General features: G+C 46.8%; 2 protein-coding genes and 2 long non-coding RNA genes across 7 annotated transcripts; 1 reads left to right on the top strand and 3 right to left on the bottom strand.

Annotated features, from left to right (window-relative positions):
• On the top strand, positions 1-16,340 carry DHX57 (DExH-box helicase 57). Of its 3 annotated transcripts, none has more exons than XM_066316685.1 (24): positions 1-73; positions 1,121-1,323; positions 2,060-2,212; positions 2,481-2,645; positions 2,886-3,688; positions 5,064-5,263; positions 5,390-5,511; positions 5,773-5,968; positions 6,701-6,825; positions 7,897-8,030; positions 8,804-8,858; positions 9,235-9,431; positions 9,883-9,999; positions 10,315-10,411; positions 10,874-11,047; positions 11,572-11,772; positions 12,233-12,509; positions 13,059-13,154; positions 13,254-13,337; positions 13,444-13,578; positions 14,021-14,095; positions 14,624-14,758; positions 15,125-15,325; positions 15,400-16,340. In XM_066316685.1, exons 2-24 carry the CDS (start codon positions 1,130-1,132, stop codon positions 15,541-15,543), a joined length of 4,080 nt encoding a protein of 1,359 aa, XP_066172782.1. In that variant the 5' UTR covers positions 1-73; positions 1,121-1,129; the 3' UTR covers positions 15,544-16,340. The 3 variants fall into 3 exon arrangements, with proteins under 3 accessions (XP_066172782.1, XP_066172781.1, XP_066172783.1); XM_066316684.1 differs by lacking the exon at positions 1-73 and adding an exon at positions 739-972; XM_066316686.1 differs by lacking the exons at positions 1-73; positions 1,121-1,323; positions 2,060-2,212 and having other exon boundaries at positions 2,527-2,645; positions 2,974-3,688.
• LOC136359766 (uncharacterized) lies at positions 5,327-6,807 on the bottom strand. The gene is made up of 2 exons (XR_010743331.1): positions 6,693-6,807; positions 5,327-5,435 (listed from the first exon to the last, which is right to left on the bottom strand). It is a non-coding gene; the product is annotated as an uncharacterized lncRNA (long non-coding RNA).
• LOC136359764 (uncharacterized) lies at positions 10,916-15,264 on the bottom strand. The gene is made up of 3 exons (XR_010743329.1): positions 15,149-15,264; positions 14,397-14,529; positions 10,916-11,025 (listed from the first exon to the last, which is right to left on the bottom strand). It is a non-coding gene; the product is annotated as an uncharacterized lncRNA (long non-coding RNA).
• Positions 16,341-20,869: 4,529 nt separating the features above from the next.
• LOC136359759 (serine/arginine-rich splicing factor 7-like) lies at positions 20,870-26,426 on the bottom strand. Of its 2 annotated transcripts, XM_066316677.1 has the most exons (9): positions 26,321-26,426; positions 25,788-25,968; positions 25,472-25,648; positions 24,428-24,502; positions 24,213-24,314; positions 23,656-23,709; positions 22,401-22,445; positions 21,728-21,763; positions 20,870-21,109 (listed from the first exon to the last, which is right to left on the bottom strand). In XM_066316677.1, exons 1-9 carry the CDS (start codon positions 26,340-26,342, stop codon positions 21,085-21,087), a joined length of 717 nt encoding a protein of 238 aa, XP_066172774.1. In that variant the 5' UTR covers positions 26,343-26,426; the 3' UTR covers positions 20,870-21,084. The 2 variants fall into 2 exon arrangements, with proteins under 2 accessions (XP_066172774.1, XP_066172775.1); XM_066316678.1 differs by lacking the exon at positions 22,401-22,445.
• Positions 26,427-26,509: the final 83 nt, after the last annotated feature.

Raw genomic sequence — 26,509 nt, 5'->3', positions numbered from 1 at the left:
GTGTCCCGGAAGGGAAACGCCGCGGATCCGCCTTGGGCAGTCCCGGCCGGTCCCGGAGGTGCCCAGTAGACAGGTGGGAACGCCGGGGAAAGGAGCGGTGGAGCTCCCGGGGCTTCACGGTTCCGCGGAGAACGGGGCTGGAGGGGAAGGGGGTGCGCCGGCGCCCCGCGAGGGCGGCTGAGGGGAGGCGGGCAGGGCGTGGGGAGCGCGGGGCTGGGAGAGGAGTCGGGGAACGGGGCCATGGGCAAGCGCGGGCCGGGCCGGCGGAGCTGCTCCGTGCCCGGGGCTCTGTGCTCCGAGCTGAGGGGAGGCAGACAGAACCCTGTGTGACAAGGGCCTCGGGGCACCTGCCATAGGCTCCTTGCTCCCTCCCTGCCTTCTGCCAAGCCGCCCCCAGCGGGGTCCGCTCGGCTGTGAGCTGCCGGCCCGTCCCCGCAGCGGCTGCCGGCAGCGGGAGCATGTCTCAGCGCTGGGCCGCTCTGTTCCCTGGCAGCTGCTCAGTCCCGGGGGGCTGCTGCCGGCGCTGGGAAAGACGCTGCCGTGAGAAGGGAAGGAGGCCCGCTGTTAGCCGGGAGAAGTCCAGTCACTGCCCTCACCGGGCTCGGCAGCCCGGGCAGCTCCCTGCGGAAGGGAGCCCGATGTGAGATAATGTGGAAAAAACATTGTATCTTTGGCTTTAACTCCCTTTCCGCCTTTTGGTCTCAGCCCTGCGAGCTGCTGAGTTAAAAAGTGGCGGGGCAGAGGCTACGTTCTTCTCTGAAATTTCCCTTGAAGGTTTGTTTGAGCTTCTGTGTCCAAGAAGATTCCATCAGAGTGGCAGAACTGGGGTTCCCAGGTTAGGCAGCAGTGCCGGTAGGCTCATGCCAGAGAGTTTTGTCAGACTTGCAGCTTTTGGCTGATGAACATTACTTTTATTTTCTAAAGCCACAGAACTTACTAAACAATGTTCCAAAAGAATATTTTTTGCTCCAGGTGCATATGGACACACCAACACGCAGATAATCAACAGTGGTTTGAGAGGGTGTCTTGTCACATGGAAAAAGGAATAATGTGGGCTCAGACATACACAATGTGCTTTATCACCTTCACAACTAAGGGCTATTTTTTTCCTCTTCTTCAGCAAGGAAACATGAGTTGGGCAGCGAGGAAAAGAGGAAAGCCCAACAGAGGAGGAGGACGAGGGAGAGGAGGCAGTGGAAAACGAGGAGGCAGCAGTGGTCATTCAAGCAAGCCTCAACTTGGTGGAAATAGGAAATGTTCAACCAAAATTTGGGACGACGGAGAGGATTTTTGTCTCTTTGAGGAACCAAGGCTAGAATCTAGGTATTTCTGTTAATTTGGGGGGGATTGACCTAGAGACATCTGGGATACTTGGTGGTGTTTTGGGATATTATGGGCCATTTGGGATACTTTTTTGGATGTTGGCATACATAGACATATGGGGCTGTTTTTTGGACATGTTTGAATACAGAGAAGAGTGAAAGGGTGATGAAAGTGTTCCAGTATGAAGCAGGTTTTTTGATTAATGTTTTACATGTCTTCTTTGATTAATGTTTTATAAATTGTATGCCTAAGAAAGTGCTTTATTTTTTAAAGATTAGAACCTCTGATTTTCTTTTTTGGTTGTAAAGTAATTTCAGGACACTTTTGGTGAGAACACACTAATAAACACAGGATATTAATATTTGTGTATTACAAAACTGAAGCTGGGCCATGGAAAATTAGCAGTTTAGAATTAGTTTAGCATCCTGTGTGTGTTCTGACCCAGCTGCCTTAGAAATATGTGGTTGTATTGTAGTCTGAGAATAGCTTTACCTAGCAAAGTATTCAGCAGATCATTTTGGAATTGACATAGGATACAATACCTATATGCACATGTGTGTGCAGATAAAGACACACAAATCTTGGTCACATAAGAGCGAATCCACTTAGGTGATGGCTTTCTCTTATTTTGATTTTCCTGTTTTCAATTACAGGTTTTGGCCCTAACATCCCAATTCAGTCAAGATCATTTGAGCCAGCCAAATAACTCATGGTTATGTCCTATTTTAATTTTCAGATCAAGTGCCCCTGCCAGAAGAGGAGGGCAAACGAAGCAGAGACCTGAAGCAAGAATGCCTCTGCAGACCATACACATGACATCAGAGAACCAGAGAAGAGTGAAAGAACTTCTTCAAGAGCTGCAAGGGCAGGAGCTGCCTCCTGAATCAGAGTTAGTTTAAATGGAGGCATTACTTCCACCTTTTCTACACCAGCATGCTTTAGCAGGCATACTTAGAAATGAAAACAGTATTTTTCCCCTCCACTTTTAATTATGTATTAAATCCTATGGTTTTTGTCTCTGCTTTTTTCTTCTATAATACTAACTCTGGGAAAGGGGTAGCCAAATCTTCCATTTAAATGAAGGATGTAAAACTACCAAGGCAGAGACATCAGAGTTTAATTTTGTTTCATTTTAACTTGATAACTCTTTTTATCAGTGTAGCTGGAGAAGATGATGATGAGCCCGATTACCTCGATGATGAACAGTGCTGGTCAACAGAACAGGAACCTTCTGATGTAATGCCAAGGTTGTCTGCTGAGCCAGCTGAGCACAGAATTGTGGACAGTGAAGTGTCTTCATTTGCTGTGCACAAACTCTCCAGGTGATGCTTTTTAGTGAATAATTTGAATTACTTCAGATGATCTCAGTTCTCTGTGAGCCCTCCTTGTAAGTGTCCCTCATCTGTATTGCTCAGGCATATTTATTCAATACTTCTGCTTTGTTTGGGAGCATCTTATGTGTGACAGCTTTTTCTGAAGAGTTTAATTTCTGTAGAGTGGTTATTTTGTTCCATACAAGCCACTCACTCACTTGTTGCCCTGTTTTCTCTGTTTTGGTGCAGGTATGGCTTTGACTGTGAGCGTTGTAGGGCGGTGCTGAGATCTTGCAACGGTAATATTGGGGCATCATTGGAGTATTTGCTATTGCAGTGCTTCTCTGAAAGGTACGGAGAGAAGATGCAGGTTTCTGCAGCAGCTGCTGAAGCCAGTCAAGAGGAATGTTTAGAGCAGAGACAAGAAGAAGCTTTTGCCCTAAGGTCAATTTATGGAGAAAAATTTGTAGAAAGAATTAAAAATCGTGTTTGGACTTTTGGTTTGGAGTTGGACTACCTAGCACACAGGCTCAGCAAATTCAAAGAAAAAAGTACAAAGGACACAGCAAAACAGACTCCAAAGGAAATATGTAAATTTTACCTCCAAGGAGGTTGCAGGTTTGGTTCAAAATGCAGATTTAGACATGAATTCCCTCCAAACCATCCACTAAACACATCCAAGAACTTTGTAGATGATGCTCATCTCAGACACAGTGATGGCCCCATATATGAACTTGAAGTAAGATTTCCTGATGAGAACAAGTATCCTCTTCAGGCACCTCTTGTAGCATTTTACTCCACTGACGAGAACCTGCCTCTCGCTTGTCGCCTGCACATTGCTGAATTCCTCTTTGGAAAGGCCTTGGCAGCTGCAGAGTCTCATGAGCCAGTGGTGCACACCTTGGTGACTTCCTTGGAAGATGAGCACGAGATCAGTGAGTTACTGAGCAATACTCAGCACAAGTTCAGTGTTCCTCCTGTGCCCCTGCTGGCAGCACCTCCCGTAAAGCCACAGACAGCGAGTGCACCTGCTTCAAATCAACAGGCTGAAGGTACATCAGATCTCCTTTATGGTTTCTGGGCTAAGAACAGTCAGAAAGGTTTAAAAGAAAAGCAGAGAGACTATGCAGAGCCCCCAGTTCAGCCATCTGTTCCAAATCTATTTCTGGAGATTTAAGTCATGTGGTGAGCCACGTCGGTGATCTGTCTGTGCCTCAGGAAGTTCCTTCTGTAATCAAGCTGCAGCAGAGGGGTTTTGTGCTGAGTTCAGGGAGCACAGAGTTTGGTTTGGCAGATTGAGTGATGGTCATTGCCACACAATCCATGGAAAGCATGGAGAGATGTGAGCTCACCAGAAAGGAAGTGTGCTTGGAAGGGAACAGGGAAGGTTGTTTGCAAGCTCTGCTGCATCTGTGACTCATTGATTCAGAAACCTCTTTTTTTTTAGATTACTTAAAATTACCAACAGCTCCTCAAAATTAACTTACAAAGGTGGATTTAAGGCTGAGGAAATGTGGCAAGTGGTTACAGAATGTAACTTAAAGGGTTTAAGGTATCATCCCTTTCTGTTTATGCTGGTGCAAACAGGTTGATTTCACAGGGGGAGAGTTGAGGCTGTGTCACTTGTGGCAAGGTGACTTTTGAGCTCTCAATTCTGAAACTACTTTTATCTAAGTAATTGAGTTACTTTTATCTAAGGCAAGCTGTTTTCAAGATAGTTTTAAAGATCAACTGCATCGAGTTTTAGAGCACTTAAATAGTGACAAACTATATTTTTGCTACAGTAAGACAAAGTATTACATTTTTGTTAACACCTCTGCAGAAGGACATCTGTGTTCCAGAAACTGAGATTCCAAATAATGTTCTTTAGTTATAAAATATTCCTTATGCTATAAAATACCTTTTTTGGTAAAAGTAGCCTTAAAACTTTCAAGGGCTGGCTGACGGTGTGAGCAAATCCTGCTTCAGCTGATAGGCAAAGGCAGTGAAGAACCTGGTCCAGTTTCAGCTTTGGTTTAGAAGTACTTGGGAGCGACTTAACACTTAGTTAATTAAAACTGCACTAAGATATAAGCTGGTGCTACCATCAGAGCATTTTGTGCTGCACGGAAGTGGTTGTGTATTGGAGAGGTGAGCTGAGGAGAATGTTCAGGAAGGCAAACCACCTCACCATGCTGGCTCCCTGTGTGTCCCCCCAGACCCTGGTGCATGGGTGGGGCTGGAGAAGCTCTGGGAGATTTGGTGAGGGGAGGTTTGCTGGTGGTGTTGAATTTAATGCATGTCAGAAACAGTCCTGCAGACCCTCAGGCCCAGTCTAAGGAGGTTCTCTGTTGGGAATGCTGCTGGAACATCTCGTCTTTCCTCCATTGCCCTTTCTATTGTTATTTTAGTAATAACAATACTTAACTGAACATTCTCTGTCTCAAGCCTCAGCAGTGCCAGAGCCTCAGGAAGAAGAGGTGGTGGCAGAAGAGGAGGAGGAGGAGGAAGAAGAGCCTGAACAAGTTGTTGTGGAGAATGAGAGTTATGTGAACTTGAAGAAGAAGCTTTCCAAAAAGTATGATGTGCAGGCCAAGTCTCTGTATAACGAAAACGTTAAAGTCTGCGCGCAGTTTCGGCAGAAAAAGGTACAATGTGCACAGCATCATTTTCTTGCTTACTTCAGAGAAATAAGTATTTAAGAGACAAACTGTTGTTTCAGATGGTTTTATTCCATCCCAGTGATGTTCTTACTGCTGTGCTTTGTCCGTCAGTCTTCCAGGCACTTCCAATCCATGCTGTATGAAAGACAGAAGCTCCCTGCATGGCAAGAGAGAGAAAACATCCTGGGTTTGCTTGAGAGTCACCAAGTTCTTGTTGTGAGTGGCATGACAGGGTAAGAGTGACTGCACATACAGATTTTATGTATCAAAGTATACAGAGAATAACATGAAATATGATCCATGTTCTGGAAAGGTTGAGATGGTGGCTCATCTGTGACCAGTGTGACCACTGACAAGCAGTCCTAGGTGAATGTTAATGTGAAGGATCACACTAATGAAACAAAGCAAATTTTCAGTGGAGTGCAGTCAGTTTATGTGGGTGGAAGGTGTTGGATTTGTGGGGGTTTTAATTAATTCCTGATTTGGTTGTGTAGATGTGGGAAAACTACTCAGATTCCTCAGTTCATCTTGGATGCTTCATTGCAAGGCTCTCCAAGCAGAGTTGCAAACATCATTTGCACTCAGCCTCGCAGGATCTCTGCCATTTCTGTGGCTGAACGTGTAGCCAAGGAAAGAACAGAAAGGATTGGACTCACTGTTGGATATCAGATCCGTCTGGAAAGTGTAAAGGTACGTGTGCTTTGCTGGCTGGTTTTCATTTACTCCTAATAAAATGTGCTTAGTGCTTCTCTAGTGTTCAGAGCCTCTGCTCTATACCTGCCAGGCAGTGAGATAAGCAAGTACATAATCTGTATTTTATAAAATATTACAAAATGTGTTCTATATTTTATTTAATCTCAAGTTGCACAGTTCACTTTTCAGAATGGGAGTACTGTGCTTTGTCTTGTGGGTTTGCTTTCTGCTGAGTGAGGTGGAAGAGTTTGAGAGTATGAGTAATCCTGCTGTCCTTTGGAAGGCTGCTGGCTGCTATTCTGCCTGTTGCCATTCCCATATATCTCCCAGGTGGAGACTGAAGGCTACAGCTACAGCCAGACAGAAACTACTGTGTTGGAAGTGGAGTTTTGTCTGTGTTGCAGCTGATTGGGTTTTTTCCTAAGAAGTATGGTAAAAAAGAGACTCACCAAATCTTTCTAGGAAGAGAGATCTGAGTTGTTTATCAGAAAACAATATCCACAGGAAAAGCAGTTCATATTTTTGATAGGTAGCAATGCCTCTTCATAAGAGGCAGGTGTTGTCAGTGTCAGTCAAGAAATGAAAATCCATCTTCAGCAGGGCTTGCTTGTTCCCTCTCAGTCCAAGCTGACACTGAGCTGAAACCAAATGCTTTACAGCAGCACATATTCTCTTTGCACTGTGTTAATTTGCCCACAGTCAACTGAATGCTTTGTCTTACCCTTCAAGTCCTCAGCTACCAGGCTTTTGTACTGCACTACTGGTGTGCTGTTGAGAAGGCTGGAAGGAGATCTGACTTTGCAGGGAGTCACTCATGTTATTGTTGATGAAGTTCACGAAAGAACAGAAGAAAGGTAAATAATCTCTTGTCCTGTAAGCAAAATGAAGAAATGTAGTCAGAAGGATAAAGGGGGCTAAGGTGCAAGTAGCTGGTCCTGTAGCAGTGGTATGGGATGGTGGAAGGAGTCTGGGTTTAGCTTCTTGTCTTTGGGCAGAAGGGAATTGTGCTGCAGCAGCTTGTGAGAAAGCACATCTCTCATAAATTGCTGTGCCTCCAAAGTGCCCTCACACTGCAGCAGTGCTGCAGAGAGGTTTTGGATGGGGCTGGAGGGTTAAGTAACTTTTTAAGCAGAGCTGTCTGTTTCTTACAGTTCCCTTGTTTCAACTTTTATCAAATACTGTAATTCTTCACATGCCTTTTGGGAAGCTTTTTCTCCTGATGCTTGCTTCAGCAGAGCAAGGGACAAATGCTCACATTTCCTTCCAGTCTGCAGATTTTGCTAGGCAGTCTCATCCTATCCTGCTCTAGCCTCCTGCAGTTTTACCCCACTTACCTGCTGATCACAGGCAAAAGATAATGGCTGTCAGTATCTCTGCAAATTAAGTGGTGAAATCCTTTTCTTTGTTTTCCTTGTCAAACACCCATTATTCTGCAGCTCAGGTGGTATTTTAGCCATTTAAAAGGGCTTGTGTCTCTCAAGGATTCCTCTTTCTTCTTATTTAAGATCATTTCAAGCCAGTTTTCTAGTCATACCACAGAAGCTATAAATACATAGGGAAAAATACAGAGAGCAGGGAAGAGTAGGTAAGTTTGAGTAACTCTTCCAGTGAAGAACAGAGCAAAAAGGAATCATCTGTTTACTTTGAGTTAATTTCTTATCTGATGCTCTTGTATTGTCATTATGCAAGTACTTTATAAAACTTTTTGTTGTTTAAATGGTTTTGCTGTGTAATCCTCACACTCCAGTAAGGGACAACCAGAAAAGAGTCAGATTGGCAGATTGCCTTTCACCAGGCCATTCCAACAAGCTCATGCTTTTGTGATGGTGTTGCTGTGCTTTTAAACACCAGGAAGGTAGACAGAAGGGTGAGAAAAATGGTCTGAAAGTTAATGCTGAAGACTTTCAAATGTTCTTTTGCCTCAGTGACTTCCTGCTGCTGGTTTTGAAGGATATAATGGTCCAGAGGCCAGACCTGCGCATTATACTGATGAGTGCCACCCTCAATGCTGAGCTCTTCTCTCAGTACTTCCACTCCTGTCCAATCATCAACATACCAGGTGAAAACCTTTCATTTTTATTATCATTCATTGTTTTAGAGATTTGTTTTCACTCTTTCTTCTTGCAAAGTGTTTCTTAATTCAAGATGAGGATATATATGATGCTGAAGACTTAGAGGGAGATACTGATGAGATTTAGGAGAGGAAGGACTTGGAAATGTTGACATTTTTGTGCTGTCTGTATCCCAACAGTTTCCCTCCTCAGAAAATAATCATTATATGATGTGTGCATGATGTGGGGTCCCCTGGGTTAGTTTCACCACAGCTGAAGACCTTCCTGTATCCTTGTGAGAAAAGGATCAGTGAGAGGATCCAGCTGGATGTGTACCCCTTTAGCCAAACGTGCCTTTTAAATTGCTGAGTTATGATGTGGAGCAGGAGTGGAACATGGATGTATTCCCATAAGTGCATCAGCCCTTCTCTGCCTTTGTGAGTGCACTGTGCACGTTACCATGGAATCCTGGATGGGTTTGGGATGGAAGGGATCCTCCAGGTCATCTAGTTTCACCCCCTGCCATGGGCAGGGATGACTTTCACTAGACCAGGCTGCTCAAAGCCCCATCCCACCTGGCCTTGAACACTCCATGCTTGGAAGACACCCACTGTTTGTCCTGGTCAGAAATTGTGTTGAAGAGCCAGTGAAGATGAGAGCTGTGAAGCCAGTGTATGTTATAATAACCTGCATAAAATTACAGTAATTTTTGGTCTTTTTCCTCTTTTCTCCCTGCTGTTGGGGCATGCGTACATGGATTTATTCTCATGTTTCCTTTCAGGTCGAACATTTCCTGTGGACCAGTTTTTTCTGGAAGATGTGATTGCACTGACAAGGTGTGAAATTCACACATTCTCAGATGTATTTGGGTGGGGAGGTTGCACTTTTGACCTTGAGACTGCAGTAGTTCTGTGCATTTATTTAAAAAGTAAATCCTCTCAGATCTGCCCCATCACCTGCACTCTTGGAGCGCTCCTGAAGCACCTTGACCTTCATATTATAATTATGCCTTATACAAAGTTCCTCTCAGACTTACAGAAAATAAATTTTAAATATATAAAATATGTTTCCAAGTATATAAAATATATCCTAAGTAATAAAATATATTTCTAAGTATTTTCTAGGTTTTCTATACCCTATCTCTGTAGTTAATTATTAGGAGGGGACTGTTGGTCTTCTTTTCACACCACCAAATGTTCTTCTGCTGTCCAGGTATGTTTTAGAGGACAGCAGTCCCTACAGGAGGAAGGTAAAGCAAGAACAGAATGGGAGACACAAAAGAACTGCGTTTGAAGAAGTAGAGGAAGACCTGAGGCGTGCTGGCCTTCTGGAAACCACTGACACCATGGTCAGAGATTCAGACCCAGACCAGAAATTAACTCTGAAGCAGCTCCTTACACGATACAAAGGTGAGTTCCTTCTTAAATTTAATAAATTGGCACATAGACAACGTTGGATATTAGCACTGTAAGCTGAATGCTTGTCCCTAATTCGGAGTTTTGCACTTGGAAGTTCAAGATGAGAAATTTCCTGCCAGTTCAAAAAAAAACCAAAAAAACCAAGAGAACTCATTGTTCTCTGAATCTACAGTGAATGTCTTGCTGAAACTAGTCCTTTAGCATCTGAAGATGGACAGTTTTCAGCTACTGTCTGTTTCCATCCCTTTTCAGATGCCTTATTAGTTCCCCTTTGCTCTCTGTATCTGTTCTTGCTGAAGCAGCTTTGCTTGAGCCACAGCAGGGATCTGCCCTCTTCAGCTCTAAGCCAGGTGCTTTTTAAACTGAGCTGTAACTGGTCTCATGCATCCACAGATGGTTTTTACAATGGATTTACTGCATGTTTTACTTCTTTTTCTCCCAGGGGTTAGCAAGGCAGTGTTGAAAACAATGTCTGTCATGGACTTGGACAAAGTTAATCTGGAATTAATTGAAGCCTTGCTGGAATGGATAGTTACTGGCAAACATACATACCCCCCAGGTAATTTCAGTGTCCTTGGGAGATAAACAAAAGAAGATTCTTGGAAGCTTCTTGGGCAGCCCAAAGCTAATGATTTGCGTGCAGAGTTTCTGTAGCTACTGACTGTTTTTTTTTTTTTTTTTTTAATCTAGTTGAGTTACAAAGCTTTTGATATACATGGGAGGGGGAAGGTGAGAAAATTGTCCATTTTGAAAAGTCTTTTGTGAAGGACTGTTACAGCCTGTGTGCTTTTTTTTGGTACAATAATTGCACATTAATAAAATATTGCACTGTCCTTCTTGTTGAGTGATTTTTTTTTTTTATCTACATATATAGGTGCTGTGTTGATATTTTTGCCTGGCCTAGCAGAAATCAAGATGCTTTATGAGCAACTTCAGACTAATGCTCTTTTTAATAACAGGCATAGCAAGAGGTAAGGCAGAAAAGCTCCAAAACTTTCAGTCTACCCATAAATAACAAGTCATTTCCTGCACAAAGCCTGCCTTTATGCAGGGATAAATAAGCTTTAATAAAGGTGTGAGCTGACTCCAGTCAGAGTGATTCCTTTTTTACTATCTTGTTGGCTTGTTCCTTTTGTTTTTCTCCTCGGCTCAGGAAGGTCAGTTGTTGAAGTTCTCAGAGATCCTGGTGAGCAGTGGTTTCCATTTTGTGCCCTGCATGATCCAGGCTGCTGAAATCTCAGCCCTTGATTTGTATCAATGATGATAATGCCGAGTTACATTTTCATTGTGATTGTGTTTGGCCATGGATGGTTAGGAGGAGAAGTAACACTGTGGACAATGTCTAGTGAGGCAAAAGTGTGTGCAGGCAGATTGTTGCCAAGAAGGAAGAGACTTGGAGATACCCTGAGCGTGTTGTCCTGCTGTCCTTGCAGGTGTGTGGTTTATCCACTTCATTCCTCCCTGTCCAGTGAGGAGCAGCAGTCTGTTTTCCTCAGGCCTCCTGCAGGAGTGACCAAAATCATCATCTCTACCAACATTGCAGAGACATCTGTCACCATCGATGACGTGGTCTATGTGATTGACTCTGGGAAAATGAAAGAGAAAAGGTACTGCCATTCATTCCTCTGGGCTTTGTAAACTGTTTTAAGTAAGCCTTCAGTTTTCCAGAGAGCTGGGAAAAACTGGAAGGAAGCTTGGTCTGTAGAAAGCTGCTATGAGGTGGAGAAAGCCGGTCTAAATCAGATCCAGGTGCAGAGGTGGGAATTGTATCCATACAGAAGTTGGCAGCATCTGCCTGCTCAGTGTCCAGCCTGTTCTCTGTGCACTCACGAACAGTCACTCCTTACAAGGTGACAGGAGTAGGGGTGAAATGGCTTCACGCTGAAAGAGGGCAGGTTTAGATTGGATATTGGGAAGAAATTCTTTACTGTGGTGAGGCACTGGCACAGGTTTTCCAGAGAAGCTGTGGCTGCCCCGTCCCTGGAAAGGGTTCAAGGCCAGGCTGGACAGGGCTCTGAGCAACCTGGTCTGGTGGAAACTGTCCCTGCATGTGGCAGGAGGAAATTGGGACTGGATGATCTTTAGGGTCCCTCCCAAGCCAAACCATTCTGCATCTCTTGCTGTCCTGTAGATACGACCCAGGCAAAGGGATGGAGAGTCTGGAGGACACCTTTGTGTCCAAGGCCAACGCTCTGCAGAGGAAAGGGCGAGCAGGACGTGTGGCCTCAGGCGTCTGCTTCCACCTCTTCAGCAGCCACCACTACCACCATCAGCTTGTGAAACAGCAGCTGCCAGAAATACAGAGAGTGCCCTTGGAGCAGCTCTGTCTGAGGTGAGCTGCTGTGTTTCTGGAAGAAGCCAGTGTGCAGAATGTCCTTTCTTTGCTGCAGGGAGCACCTGCCACAACCAACCCTCACCAAGCACCCTCATCATGCAAACATTAAAGGAGGAGGCCTTCCTATCCCTGCTGCACGCTGTGCACACCTTTGTATTGAAAGCAGCACAAATTACAGTTTTGCAGTGAAAACTTTATTTCAAACCTTACTGTATTAAATAGAAATCTGTTCTTACAGGCTCACTACTCCACACTGCTCCCTGACTCTTCAGCTCTGTGTTACAGGCCCTCTTCTAGGGAGTGTGCTCTTCCAAGCATGTTTTCTGTTGGCCTTTTTCATTCTGCTTGTACAAAAGCTTGCCCTTTTTTTATCCTGTGTATGAAGCTAAATTGCTTTTTTTTTTTTTTTTTTCTTCCTCTGTTTCCTCCTTTTCACCTTCCCTGCCCTCCTCCTAAGAATTAAGATCCTGGAGATGTTTTCTGAGCAGAGCCTTCACTCGGTCCTGTCGCGGCTGCTGGAGCCCCCCAGGACCGAGGCTCTGCAGGCGTCCAAGGCGCGGCTGCGGGACCTGGGCGCCTTGACCCCGGACGAGAAGCTCACCCCTCTGGGATACCACCTGGCTTCCCTGCCTGTGGATGTCAGGATTGGCAAGCTCATGCTGTTCGGCACCATCTTCCGCTGCCTGGATCCTGCACTCACCATAGCAGCCAGCCTGGCCTTCAAGTCACCTTTTGTAAGTGTTTGTAACCCAAGGGCTGAGTGTGGCAGCAAAATGCTGCTGTGACTTGCAGCACATTATGCTGGAGTTCCTGTATTCTTCTTTTTAGCCTACGTTATTCATGTGTTAATGCAGTGCCTGTTGAAACAGTGCAGTTATAAGCAGAAGTTCAAAGCTATGTGGTAGCAGCAAGAGTGGTATTTATATACAGTAGAAACAGTGGATATTATTTTTGATTTTTAGCTAAGAAGTGCACACATTTTTTTCTGAGTTTGGTGTGAAAATTACTGGTAAATTGTAAAACTGTGATAATGATGGAGCTGACACATCTGAGCTGTGAATGCAGAGGTCTGTTTGGATCTCAGTTTGTGTCTCCACTGTCACTTTGGCTTTTTGAGTCAGGTGTTCATTTGAATGCCTCATATTTTCTGTTATCCACAGGGAAAATTTGCATTCTGACCTGTGAGCTGCTGTGAAAATACCGAAGAGAATGTGCCCTGTAGCTCTAGAATGGCTGGTCCATGGTGAGGGGAAGAACACACTAACCTGTTACTGCCTGTCTAGGTGTCACCATGGGATAAAAGGGAGGAAGCAAACAAAAAGAAGCTGGAGTTTGCAGTAGGAAACAGTGACTACCTGGCTCTTCTCCAGGCCTATAAGGTGAGCTAAAACTCACTAGCCTCTCTTGGGATTCTGCAATGTGTTTGAAATTCAAGCAGAAATATTTTATTAAAGGCTTCCTCTCATCCTCTCAATCAGGGATGGCGTTTAAGCATCAAAGAGGGCTCTCAGGCAAGCTACAACTACTGCAGGGAGAACTTTCTGTCAGGAAGAGTTCTTCAGGTGGGTCAGTGTCTGTGGCCTGGCACAGGGACTGGCAGAATCCCAGTGCCAGAAATCAGCCCCTGGGGCAGACTGTTCTGCTGTCACAGAGCTGTGTCTGTTGTAGGAAATTGCCAGCCTGAAGAGGCAGTTTGCAGAGCTGCTCTCTGACATTGGCTTTGTGAAGGAGGGACTGAGAGCCAGGGACATGGAGAAGTGGTCCCAAGGAGGTGATGGTGTGCTGGATGCCACAGGAGAAGAGGTAGTTCCCAGCATTTCATCAGTGCTCCAAAATGCTGCTGCAGTTTTTCATGTGGGCAGAAAGACTGAGGGAGAGATCTCCTGGGGTTACATGAGGGTCAGGGTGGTCAGGGTTGGGTAGTTGGTTGGTAGGATTTTCCCGTGCTTTGGGACAACTTGTGCTTGCTTTCTGTAGAGTGCAAACCACCTGGTAGCCAGATGTCAGAGAACAGTTCAGCTGGGCACCAGGATTGTGGTGGCCACTTTGTTCCATTGATAGTGGGGGAAACACAGCCCAGGTCCGGCCTGAGGCCACAGCAACAGTGACTTGTCCTCCTCTATAAAGCACAGGAGTGCAGCTATAAAAGTGAACCACTTTCAGGAATTCAGTCATTCCTAGAGCAGGGCTTTACCTTTACACAGTGAACTGTAGGATCCCTAATGATCCCCTACTGATTTCACAGGCAAATTCAAATGCAGAGAACATCAAGCTGATCTCAGCTATGCTGTGTGCTGCACTGTATCCCAATGTTGTCCAGGTAAAAGAATGCTTTTTCCTTTCTCCTTTTTCTGTCTAGCATATCCACCCAGCCTGCTTTCATTTGGGTTCAGTGTGGCAGCCTTGAGCCTGGTTAAGGGTGCCAAAGTTTGATGCTTGTGGTGTCAGAGAGTGGAGCAGAGCTCCAGTTTGTATTGCCTGAGAGTGCTGCTGTCCCTGCAGGCTGATTGCAGTGTCACACAGAGGCCAGCAGCAAATGTTAAGCTACTTAAAATGACACCTTTTTAGAAGGCTGAGGTTACAAAGGAAGTCAGGGTTAGACAGCACCTACAGTGTAATACCTATCTCCAGTGAAGGAGGGACTGAGAGCCAGGGACATGGAGAAGAAGTGGTCCCAAGGAGGTGATGGTGTGTTGGATGCCACAGGAGAGGAGGTAGTTCCCAGCATTTCATCAGTGCTCCAAAGTGTTGCTGCTACAGAATTTCTGGGGTTGAAAAATTTAAAACATAAAGTTAAAAGGTTTTCTGGTGCAGCAGATTTTTATAACCATTTTTTCTTGCCATACAGGTCAAAAAGCCAGAGGGTAAATATCAGAAGACCAGTACAGGAGCAGTCAAAATGCAACCAAAAGCAGAAGAGCTGAAGTTTGTCACTAAAAATGATGGTTATGTTCATATTCATCCTTCATCTGTGAATTATCAGGTCAGGATGCTTTTTCTTTCTGCAAAGCATGCTCTTGTTTTATAAAAGAAACCTCCTTTGCTTGAGTTTTTAAGGTTACAGTGAGGATCCCTATTGACGTTTAAACCAAAAAATCTTAACAATTGGACAGTCCTGTGCTAGGATTGTAAATAATGGCGCATTCCTCAGTTAGGGGTGTCCTCTTGGGCACAGAGTTAAACTCCAGCCACTAGCTTTTGGCAGCTCTTATGGGTCAGGGGGGGTCTGTTGGTCTGCAGGTGCACTTTGGGCACTCCTGCTGCTCCCTGCACTGCAGAGGAGGCAGAGCAGCCCCGTGTGGCAGAGGTACGAAGGGCAGGGTCCCGCTGAGCCGTGTCCCTGTCGCAGACCAGGCACTTTGAGAGCCCGTACCTGGTGTACCACGAGAAGGTCAAGACGAGCCGCGTGTTCATCCGGGACTGCAGCATGGTGTCGGTGTACCCGCTGGTGCTGCTGGGCGGTGGCCAGGTGCACATGCAGCTGCTCCGCGGGGACTTTGTCATCTCCCTGGACGACGGCTGGATCCGCTTCGTGGCCGCCTCTCACCGGGTGAGCAGAGGGCGGGGCCGCCCCCGGGCAGCCGAGCTGAGCGGCCTGACCCTTCCCTGCCTTCCCCCGTGCAGGTGGCCGAGCTGGTGAAGGAGCTGCGCTCGGAGCTGGACCAGCTGCTGCAGGATAAGATCAGGAATCCCAGCATGGATCTGTGCATGTGCCCCCGGGGCTCTCGCATCATCGGGATGATTGTCAAGCTGGTGACCACGCAGTGACATCACAGCAGCTCTCTAAAGAGGCACCCGTGGCCACACGACCAACTGACATCGTTGTCCTGATGTATGTATTGGTCCCAAACATGGCACCGACCTCTGGAAGAAAAGGTTGGCACCTGTACTGTTGAGTTTTGGGTTTTTTTTTTTCCTTTTGTTTGCTCACTTGTTGAAATTAAGGCGGCTTAGAGTAGACTCCGGGAAATGGGAAAATGGAAACTCTTCCAGAAGGAACAGAAACCTGTGAGTGTTTTCTATGGTCCTGTACTCTGGTCACACAAACACCTGCTAGCCAGCTGTGACAGTCATGGCTGCAGGCAGCATGGCACATAGGGAGCTGCTCCCAAATTGGTTCAGGCTCACTTCTACATTTTGATCAAGACTTTACTGAGGCAGTTTTGGCTGAGCAGAGATCCTCTGTTTACAGTTCAACCCAAAGCCCTTGGACAAGTGAGCACCTTTTGATTTGTGTCAAGAGGTTCTGAAATTCAGAAATTCCGGTGGTGAGGACAAGCACTGGCTCAGTCAGTGTGGTGTGGGATCAGTGCAGGCTGCTGTGGTGACATACTGAAATAAGTCAGCCAAGACTACATTTTCTTCATGTGGGAAAAGCCAATTCTTTATTCACATCACTTCTTTTATACAGTTTTCACACACCTTGTGTGCAGCACCCATTGGCTGGGAGTTTTCTTACTACATTTTTTGGTCAGAAGGTGATTTGTGTGTACAAAAAAATGAAACAAAATGCTGAACAGCTTACTATTAAAAGCTTTAATAACTCAGATTGAATAAAACTTAAACCTGGTATAAATTAATTTTGACAGCAATAAAGCTCAACAAAATGAACTCAACAGAACTCTGCCCTAAAAGGACTTTATATTAATAAAATGTAGCTCAATTATTACCTCAGTAAAACAGAAGATTCACTTAAGAAAACTCAAAATTACTCATTATTAATACTGAATACAACTGTGTTCTATATAAAGCTGGAATAAAACATTGTCTAAATAATACTGAAACTGCAGACAGGAACTTAATTAACAAAATCAACTTAGCCTTGCTCAGCTTAACAGAAGGTAACAGAGCATTATATTATTGGACCTTAAAAAAACTGCAAATTAGCACCTTTAGAAGTTATAGATTACTATAGTTATAAAAGTGATAGATTCTGGTTACAGAGTAAGATGTAACTTATTCTACTGTTACTAACACAAAAAGAAACGAAAAAGAGAACAATCTGTAAGAGAAATAACAGCATGATGGTTACTGGAGGGATAAAAGTCTCAACAAGAATATTAAACTTATAAGTAATTTAATTATGAGAAAAACCCCTGGCAACTGTAAACTTCACGGAAACAGAAATCTAGTAAGACTTTCTAGAGTGCAGGATTATTAAGAAAATTCAGTAACGTGTAATTTGGCAGACTGCTGAACAGCTGAGCAGCTTCTCCGGATTGAATACAATCGGTGTAATTGTGAATTGAATACAATTGTGTAATTTTATCAGGCAAATTTGTTAACGTTCTTGTTAGAGAAATCAGACTGCTGAAATCTTGGACAGTGCATTTATTGTTACTAATTTATGACCAAAAGCCAATTGTGGTTTCCAATTGAAATTTTATTAGTTACAGCAAGCAAAACGAAAGGCAGTTCAGCGCTGGGCGACAGGGGGGCTTTCCGTCCCGCAAAGCTGCCGCGCCGATCCGGATCCCGAGCCATCCTTTTATACAGTTCTGTTTCCTGTTGACGTGACTGTCCTCGGTGTACTCTGTGCATGTCCATCTCCGTGGTGTTAGGGTCTGGGTTAGTCTTCTCCGGATGCTGTTAGCTATCGCAATTAGCTTGTCCCTGGGAATGTTTCTCTCAACAAGCAAGCGTCAGCAAAGTTGCACAACTTATCTATCTTCTTTCATCCTTGATTTAGTGAACAAACATACTTTATCACACTTATTGCCTTTATCTCTCCAGCAACCGTGAAATTGTAAAACATTAGAATTCAGTCAGAAAACAAAATTAACTTAAAAAAATCCTGTCTCAACACGTTTCCAGGGCATTCAAACACAACGTTTAATAACGCGTTATTAAACAGAGGCGGTCAGAACCCACTCCGCGCTGTGCTGCCCGCGGAGAGAAGGGAAAGGGAGGGGAAAGACAAAGAGAATTCCGGGCGCTGCTGCGGGGAAAGAGAAACCAACCCCCGCGGTGCCGTGCTGATTTCCGCAGGGATGGATGAGATCCTGAACTGCGCGGGCAGCCCCGAACACCCGCGGGGGAAACGGGGAACGGGGAAAAGCGACCTAAAAACCCCTCTAAATAAAAGGGGAGAAAACACCGAAAACAAAGACAGAAAAGGTCAAAACCACACATCAAGCCCTGACGGCTCCCACCTCCCGCCCGGAGCCCGCGGAGAGGAGCGGCCGGGGCTGCGGGAAGCCCTCAGCTCTGGGGAGGGTCCATGAGCACGAAACGTGCCGCGGTTCCCGCCGTCCGCGGAGCTCCCGCGTTCCGTGTGGGGCTGCGAACCAAGCGGTGCCCCGCGGTTTTCTGGAGGATAAAACTCACTCGGGCGGAGCTGCCGCGGCCACCGCGGCTTGTCCCAGAGCGGGAGCCGGAACCCCGCGCCCTGGGGACACTGTTTTCCACCGGAACCACTTTGCAGATGCGCACAGGTTCCGCTTCCGGGTTTTTTTTGTGCGGGTGCGTACGCGGTGCACGCACATCACTTAGGCTGAAAACAGTTTCTAAGCGGATCTAACTTTTAAAAATGGTCTTTTTAACGTGAGAAACGGAATTAAAAGGTAACGTCGCCATCCTTCGTGAGTAGAGGGAGCAGAAGCGGACACTGACACGGGAGATACTGACCGAGAGGGCTCTGGAGCCCGCTGCAGTTGCGGTCCCTTCGTAGCTGCTTGCAATTATTTTGATTCCAATCGCCCAACTGCCCCAGCTCGTCCCGGCTTTCAAGAAAAAGGGGCTGTTTATTTCTACGGTGTAGTAAACAACCGGAGATGTACAAGCTCCGCGATTTCCTTTGATCCTGTTTGATCCCTGTTGTGCAATTTAGGTGCTCAAACACGAATTAGAGCTTTTTCGTCTGCCCAACTGCCTGATGTAAGATTTCATGGATTTTACTCCTTTTTAAAAATTCTGAGTCTGGACTTTACTCCGCGGCGTATGTGCCTAGTTACGCGGGTGCTACGCTCTGCGCTGCGTATCTTCCGCGGCGCGTAACTTCGCGGCGCGTATTTTCCACGGAGCGAATTTTCCACGGCCTAGTTTTTGAACTCAAAAATCGTGATTTTACTCCGCGGCCTATTTACGCGGGTGTTATGCTCCGCGGGCGCGTCACTTCCGCTGCGTGTTTTTCACGACTTTCTGCTTCGTACATTCGCTGCTTTTATTTCCTTTCTCTGCGGGCTGCTCGTTCCCAGCTGTGCGTGCTCCCCGTCCCGGTTCCGCTCCGCCTCCTTTTCCCGGAACTCTGTGTGTTCCCGGTTCGGCCGGTGCCGCCTCCTATCCCCGGCACTGTGTGAATCTCTTCTCTCGGTCCCGGTCCCGGTTCGGTCCCGCCTGTTTCCCGGGGCAGCTCGGCCGGCGCCTCCCGCGGTCCCTGGGTCGGCGGTTGCTGGGATGATCCGCCGAGACTCCGTTATCTCCGGGCGGGAAAAGCCGAGTCTTTACCCTCATCACTTCTCTGACACGGTTCTCACACACCTCGTGTGCCGGTAGTTGGTGATAGTGGTCGGGAGTTTTCCTCCACTTCATTTATTGGTCAGAAGGTGGTTTGAACGTTTGTGCAAAGATTCCGGTTCTTTATGTTTTTGCTTTACTGGGTTCTCACCGAACAGAACCAATCGTTCGCACAGAGACGTGGTTTTCAACCCCGGAATAGGTGGTTGTGTTAATGAACCTTCATACCAGGAGTGCTTTTGCCTGGGATCTTGCAAATTGCTTAACTATACTTAGAAGAGATTACAGGCCAGCTATTCATTTAGTAGAGCAGGCCTGATTTTCTTTTCTAACTTCTGGCTGTCACAGGGTAAAACTGCAGGCCAGTGTGTCCCAGCCCCTGCTGCAGTGGGAAGTAGTGAACGGGCTAAGACGGGACTGCTGGAGAGCATTCCAATGGATTCCTGGGCAGGTGCCGTTGTCGATTGCTGTGTTCTGCTGGGGGACAGTCCTGCTGCCACCCTGCACAGCTGGAGCAAAGCCCCGCGCTTGGAAGCTTTCAGCCCAACTGCTGCAGTGTGCTGAAATGCTGCAGCAATAATGAACTCTCCTCTCCTCCCTCTGCTCCGTTGCAGGGCTGAGCGCTGCTGCAGCCACACTGCTCAAATCCAGTGCCCTGAGGGACAGAGCTGGGCTGTCACCTTCCCAGCCAGACCAGAGTGACACCAGCACCAGTCTGACCTGCAGCCTTCGGCCCAAGGAAGGATGAGTGCAGGGAGGGACACTGGAGGACAGCTGGATTTTTTAAATACGCAGGAATTAGTAGGGGTCTCACACCAACACAGCCTCCTGTGAGGAAAGGGACAGCAGTGCCAAACCGACATCCCTGTGGAGAGTGGCCACTGCAGCTCTGCTGGGATGGAGCAGCCCCAGCTGCGCTCCACTCCCTCCTCCAGGGCCTGGAGGATGGGATGTGACAGAATTCACACACTGAGATACAAACAGTTTAATAAAACAGAAGCAAAAGCTATGCACGGGCTCAGCAGAGTGAGGGATTCACTCCCCCATTCCCTTGGGCAGGCAGGTGTTGAGCCAGTCTGGGAAAGCAGCATGCTGTCCTTCCTGAAATTACCTGGCACTCCAATTCCCTGCTGTTCTGCTAACAGCCACCAGTGTCCACAAAGATACACTGTCCAAGACAGACCCTGCACCGTTTTATTTACTCAGTGACCTGTCCCTGGTGAGATGGGGATTGTCTGCTGTCCCACAGCAGCCAGGCCCTTCCCTGGGGACACGGCAGTGCCAGGGTGGATCCAGCCGGCAGGAACTTGTGCTGTTCCCCACAGATGCTGCTGCTGCTTGAGCCTGTGCTTAGGAACTGTCATCTCCTCAACATCCCTCCAACATCCTCGAGGTTTATAGACGTGTGGTGTGTACACAGCAGCCCCTGGCCCCTTTTCCCTGCAGCTGGGCTGCAGAAGGCACAGCTGTGCCTGTGTCAGCCCTGCCTGCTGTCCCTCACCCTGGGGACACACTGCCTGCTCCCCCTCCCAAACACCAACAGCAGCAGCGTTATCACCACTGGGGCCTTAGATAGAAATGCAGTTTATTGCAATGCACCAATAAAATTAAAAAAAAAAAAAAAAAAAAAAGCCCAACGTTTTCAGAGCACAGAACACAAACACAACAGAAGAGTTTTGTATTAGTCTGCTAACAAGACTTTCAGGAGACAGAGATACATGCCAATTGCTAGTCAATAGAAACAGCCTTCTAGGACTAAGCCCTTACATCACAAAATCCCTTATAATGTAAACAAAATACTTTTTTTACTAAACTTCTTAGTCTTGAACACATTCCTTCAGGACTTCCATTCCTTTAAGGGCTTCCTGATGGTGAGTGACTGAAAGGAAAAAAAAAAACAAACCACAAGCCATTAAGAACAACTCCTATTGGCAAAACCAACAGAAACTCTGCATGCTATCCCAGACTTCCTCTGGAGTTCTGCCCCCCTTTTCATTTATAGTTCTCAAGGAAAGAAGTTTTGTATTTTACTTCAATAATAAATAATTAACTTAAAAACTGCTTTAAGCTTGAAAGCTGAAGACTAATTAAGAAAGCTGAGACACCAAGCCTGCTCAGAAATCTCAATTCCAGGACATACTTCCCTGGTAATACAGGAAAACTTCTTCCTACATGGAGCAGAGCACAGCTGTGCAGCTCCTGAGCCTGCAGGAGTCAGGAGCAGGAATTTAATCCTACAGGCTTGCTCCACACCCTGCATTACTCACTTGTTCCCTACATTCCTCAGCAGCATTTCACTAAAGCAGGTTTCCTCAGGAATTTGTCATGACATTCTGACACCAGCAGCAGGAAATACCCATAAACAATTCCTCTTCTCACAATTCACAGATTTAGGCAAGTAAAAAAACTGAGCTTTTATCTCTGACCAAGCTAACTTCTCAGGGCACTGCTCCAGCTCAAGTGCTACTGACAGACAGCAGTTCGAAGACATCCCTACCTTCTCTTTGGAGATGGTGATCTGGACTTGGAGCGGCTGGTTAAAAACAAACAACAGACAAATCAGTCAGTGGGGCTGGTAGCCCTGGGGGCTCTCAGTAAGTCCTCTGACCATTTCAAACCACAACACTTGGATGTTGTTATTAAATGCACCCACACTGCTGGCAGCAGGTGCTCCCAGTTATTTTAAGCAAGAAGCTGCAGGTGAGAAGGGAAAATGCTGGAAGCCCTGGGGAGAAGGGCAACACACAGCTGTCAAAGCTGCTGGAAATCACAGTAACCCTGCCAAGCAGGAGCAGTGAATGGAGCACAGGTAGGGAGAGGGAGAACTACAGACATTTGAGAACAGAGGGAGGAGAAAATATGCCTCAAATCCTGTCAAAAGGGTGGGTTTTTTTGTGGTAATGAGTGAAAAACATCTGTATGCCAAATCCTGGAAGAATTGTCCGTTGTCCCACAAAAAAAAAAATCAATTAGCTGTTAGAAAAAAAAAAAAAAACCATTATATATGAAAAATGGTTTTGAAACCAGCTATGAAAAGTAAAAACCCTGCAAGTGAAATCCTGTGAAATCCGTGTCCAGACATTTTGAATGAGGAAAAACCCCAAGAACCCCACAAAACCCCCACCCAGCAAACAAAAACCAGCTGAGTGGTACTTGTATGGAACGCTCACCTTTTAGCAGGTAAGCCAGATTTAGATCTACCATGAGACTCAGACCTACAACAGGAGAAAAATAAAGCTCAGCAAAGCAGCCAGTGGGCATGCACACACAGAGTTAGCTGCAGCAGCACCAGCACAGCCCCCCAGGCAGCAGCAGCACACACAGGGGAGGCTCTGGTGCTGCAGCCCTTCCCAGCCCTGAGCTCTCACTGCAGAGCCCACTGACAAGGAGGCACAAGTGTGACCACAGGAAGGTCCCAGCAAAGCTTCAGCTGCCACTTCCACACAACACCACACCAGACTCCCACACTTCTCTCCTACCTGCAAGTATCCCTTCTAGAAAGGGAAGAGTATCGTTTCAAGTGTCATCTTAGTATTTTAACAGCACATTAAAAGCTGCAATCAGCCACAAGTAATGAAGAGCTGGTGCATTCTTCAGCTCAAGTTCCCAAGGCCAATTTTATTCAAGCATAATACAGACTTTGCACCAGTATCTGGCTACTAATAAAGATACTATTCCAAATTTATCTCAGGAGTTAAAATCTACTTGAATCAACAGTGAGACTTTCTTCCCACATTTATTATGTTACTTTATCAACTCAAATATTTGCTGTTACATTAAAAGTATGTTTTCCTAAAGGGTCAGAATTTAGGCTATCATTCCACATTAGAATGCTCCAATTAACAAGCTTGACCAAAAAAAGAGTACTTTCATTCTGTTTCTGCCCACAGCTTTTTTTGACGGGTAATCAACGTTCTCTTTTATCTGGCCTATAAACTCACAGAAATTCTACAAGGACACTGCTGGCCCATGTTAGACAAAATGTGCCACTAACTTTGAAACCTTCCTGGTCACTGTCTGTCCCATTTCCCCTCCCATAACAAATAACTTTTTACTGGATCATAGTTACTGAACATAGGAATTGCTCATAACCACCCAAAACTGGTACTCAGCAGCATGAGCATCTCTTCCACTGCCAGGTGAAACTACAGCATACAAACCCATTCTCCATTTACTACACACTTAAGAATGGTTTTTAAAATATTCTCTCCACAGACCTTGAATTGTACACCACTGCTTTTGTCTGTGAAAAGGCATAAACTATAAAGTGCAAATACTGATCTGCTGGACAGCCTTTTTAAGTGCTTCCAGAAAAATTCACCCCAAGACAAAAACCAAACAAACAAACCCTACACATCACCACAATCAAACACTACACCAAATGCATTACTGGTTTGAATTAAAACAAGTGAACAAGTGTCTCACCTGCTTCGAGGCCATACAACAGACCGGGACCTGGAGCGTGACCTGGACCTGGATCTGGGGGAAAAACAATGAAAGCTCTATGATCACATGCTTCATATACAGGTGAGACAGAAAGCAGTTATTGCAAATGTTCCGGAAGACTGAGGACTTTGTTGGACTGTCAGTTTTGAAGAAGTAATTTTTATTATTAGATGGCTGTAGCACCTTTGGTCAGTACTGCCATTTATGTAAAATGAATCCAACTGTCTCACTGGAGTAAGGATTTACACCACGTGCACTTGAAGCTGAATTTGGAAACCTTAACCATACAGAAACGCTGTAACTTTGAGGTACAATGACAGAAAGAAAATTAAAAACTCAGAAACAGCAGTTCCAAAACTATAGCCTTAGATTTTTAACCAAGTATGCAGAGTAGCTCTTATGCAGGTAACACCACAAAGGATCCTAGCAACACATGGACTGCAAAAAAACCTTACTGACTACATTATATGTGTATAGATGCTTTATATGTCAGGTCCAAGTTCAACAATGCTGTGGGTTTACCAGCCACCACATACCTTGATCTCCTTATAGAGCCCGAGCGGGACCTGCGGGGTGAGAAGGATCTGTATCGACGAGGAGAGATGGACCGGGACCTGCGGTATGAGGCTGACCTGGATCTACAAAACAGAGGGAGAAACAACCCATCAGTGCAAGGAGCTTTTCAGGACAGAAAAGGAAGGAGGGGCCCCCAGAGGAGGAGAGCGAGTGGAAGCACAGAAGACAGCCCTACCTCCTACCACGGCTGCGACTGCGTGACCGCGAGTACCTCCTTCCTCGGGACCTGGAGCGGGACCTCGACCGGGACCTGGGGTGAGGTTAGAAACAACAGGTATCAGCAGACAGCTGCAGCAACCAGCATCACTGAGGCCCTGCTGAAGTCAAAACTTTTTTTTTTCAGACAACTAAAAAAGAGAATTTAAAAACAAAGAAAACAAAAAAACCAAAAAACCCACAAAAAACCAAAGCAAACAAAACAACAAAAAGACACCACTAGCATCTGTCAGCTGGAAAAATGTCTGGGCCTACTTGTCTTGAGCATTTTTACTACCTAGAAAAATGTTAAAGCTGAATTACATTGCAGAATTACATTAGAATAGAAAACACTGTAATGCGTATTTAAAATAAACCTTGCAAGTTTGCAGGTCGACCCTCTTTGGCCCAAGGTCTAGCAGATCTAGACGATCTAGAAGTATCTATAGGCGAGCGCTGCATCTAGGTAGGAGTTCTCTTCAATCTAACGACGATCAAACTGACAGCCCAATGAGCCAGGGTGAGGCTTGATTGACGCAAGAAGATTTTTCTAGGTGGGAATGTGGTCAATCTGGTGTTCCTCTTTCTAAACCGGAGGGGGGCCCCAATTGAAAGCCAAATTTACTGTTACGGCGGTCACCGTCTCAAATTTTCTGCCCTTAAAGAATAAGGTGAAGCTACGTGTAGATGGCTCGAGGGGATCTGGCCTCTTATGCTGATCACCTCAAGGTCTAGGAGGATCTTAAGTGTCGGATTTGCAAGGCGCCTCAGCATGAAATCTTAAGGCTCGTGACATTCTGAATCAAGGCGACTGACTCAAACGAAGAAACCTGAAAGGTTTTGACCAGGTTGATTATTAAGATATTAACATTTTATATGTATTAGCAAAAAAATTTTTTGTGATATAAACCTGTTGACTTACGACAATTAGAGTTAAAACTGGTGTAACATTGTGTTCTTTGCTAACAAGAACTACACAAAAGCGAGCTGGCGAAGCAAGGCACCGCCCCGGCCCCGCACGTACCTGCTCCTCCTCCGCCGGCTATAGCGGTGACAGTCATAGGCATAGTGGCCTTTCTCACCACACTCGTAACATCTGTCGTTGGGGTCGAAGGGGCGCCGGGCAGGGGGCCGGTCGTAGCGGGAGCGGCGCGGCATCCCTGTGGATACTTCCACTCGGACCCTGGAGCCGCATATTATCCTGTAACACACAGCAGTCATTAGCCCAAGGACTATTTCCTCCGAGGCGCCCATGCAGCGAACACGAGAAATCCATGATTGGTATGCGGTAGGGAGACCGAGGGCTGCGGCTCTCCAAGAAGACCCAGGCACGCACGTACTTCCCATCGAGGCCAAGCACAGCATCTTCAGCATCCCGGGGGTCTTCGAACTCCACGAAGGCGAACCCCGGCGGGTTTCTGGCGATCCACACGGTTCTCAGCGGGCCGTAGTAGCTGAAGGCTCTCTCCAGCTCGCCCTTGCCGGCGCCCGTGCCCAGGTTGCCCACGTACACCTTGGTCTCTGCGGGGACACGCGGCCGCCATGTCAGTGCCGCGCGCGCGGCCGCCCCTCCCCCGCCCCCTCCCCGCCGCCATCTTTGACACCGCGTCCATCTTAGAGCGCTCCCGCCGGGCCGCGCCCGCCCGCCACAGACCCCGCCACAGGCCCCGCGGCCCCGCCGGGCGCCCCCGGCCTCTCCCTCCCTCCCCGCCGCCACCGCCTCTCTCAGCGGCCGCCTGAGGGGACGATCGCCTTCTCCCACCGCTACAGCGGCGCGAACGCCGCCGCTCCCGCCTCCTTCTCCTAGCCCTCCTTTCCACAGCAGAAGCCCCCACGGAGCTCAGAGGCTCCCCAGGTTCCCCGCCGGCCCTACCGTATCGCCCGTATCGCGACATCCTTCCGACGACAGCGCGAGCCCCGCCGGGCGCGACCCTTATATAGAGGAACAGGCGCTGCGCCTGCGCGCCGCGCGGGGGCGGGGCCGGGCGGGCTCACGCCGAGGCGCGCGCGGCTCTCGCGAGAGGCGGCCCCTGGGCCTGCTCCCGCGCACACTGGGCCCGGC

The sequence above is a fragment of the Sylvia atricapilla genome, chromosome 3, assembly GCF_009819655.1.
Source record: "Sylvia atricapilla isolate bSylAtr1 chromosome 3, bSylAtr1.pri, whole genome shotgun sequence".
NCBI classification, from domain to species: Eukaryota; Metazoa; Chordata; class Aves; order Passeriformes; family Sylviidae; genus Sylvia; species Sylvia atricapilla.
The sequence above is the reverse complement of the archived record's forward strand: the minus strand, read 5'-3'. Positions and strand labels throughout refer to the sequence as shown.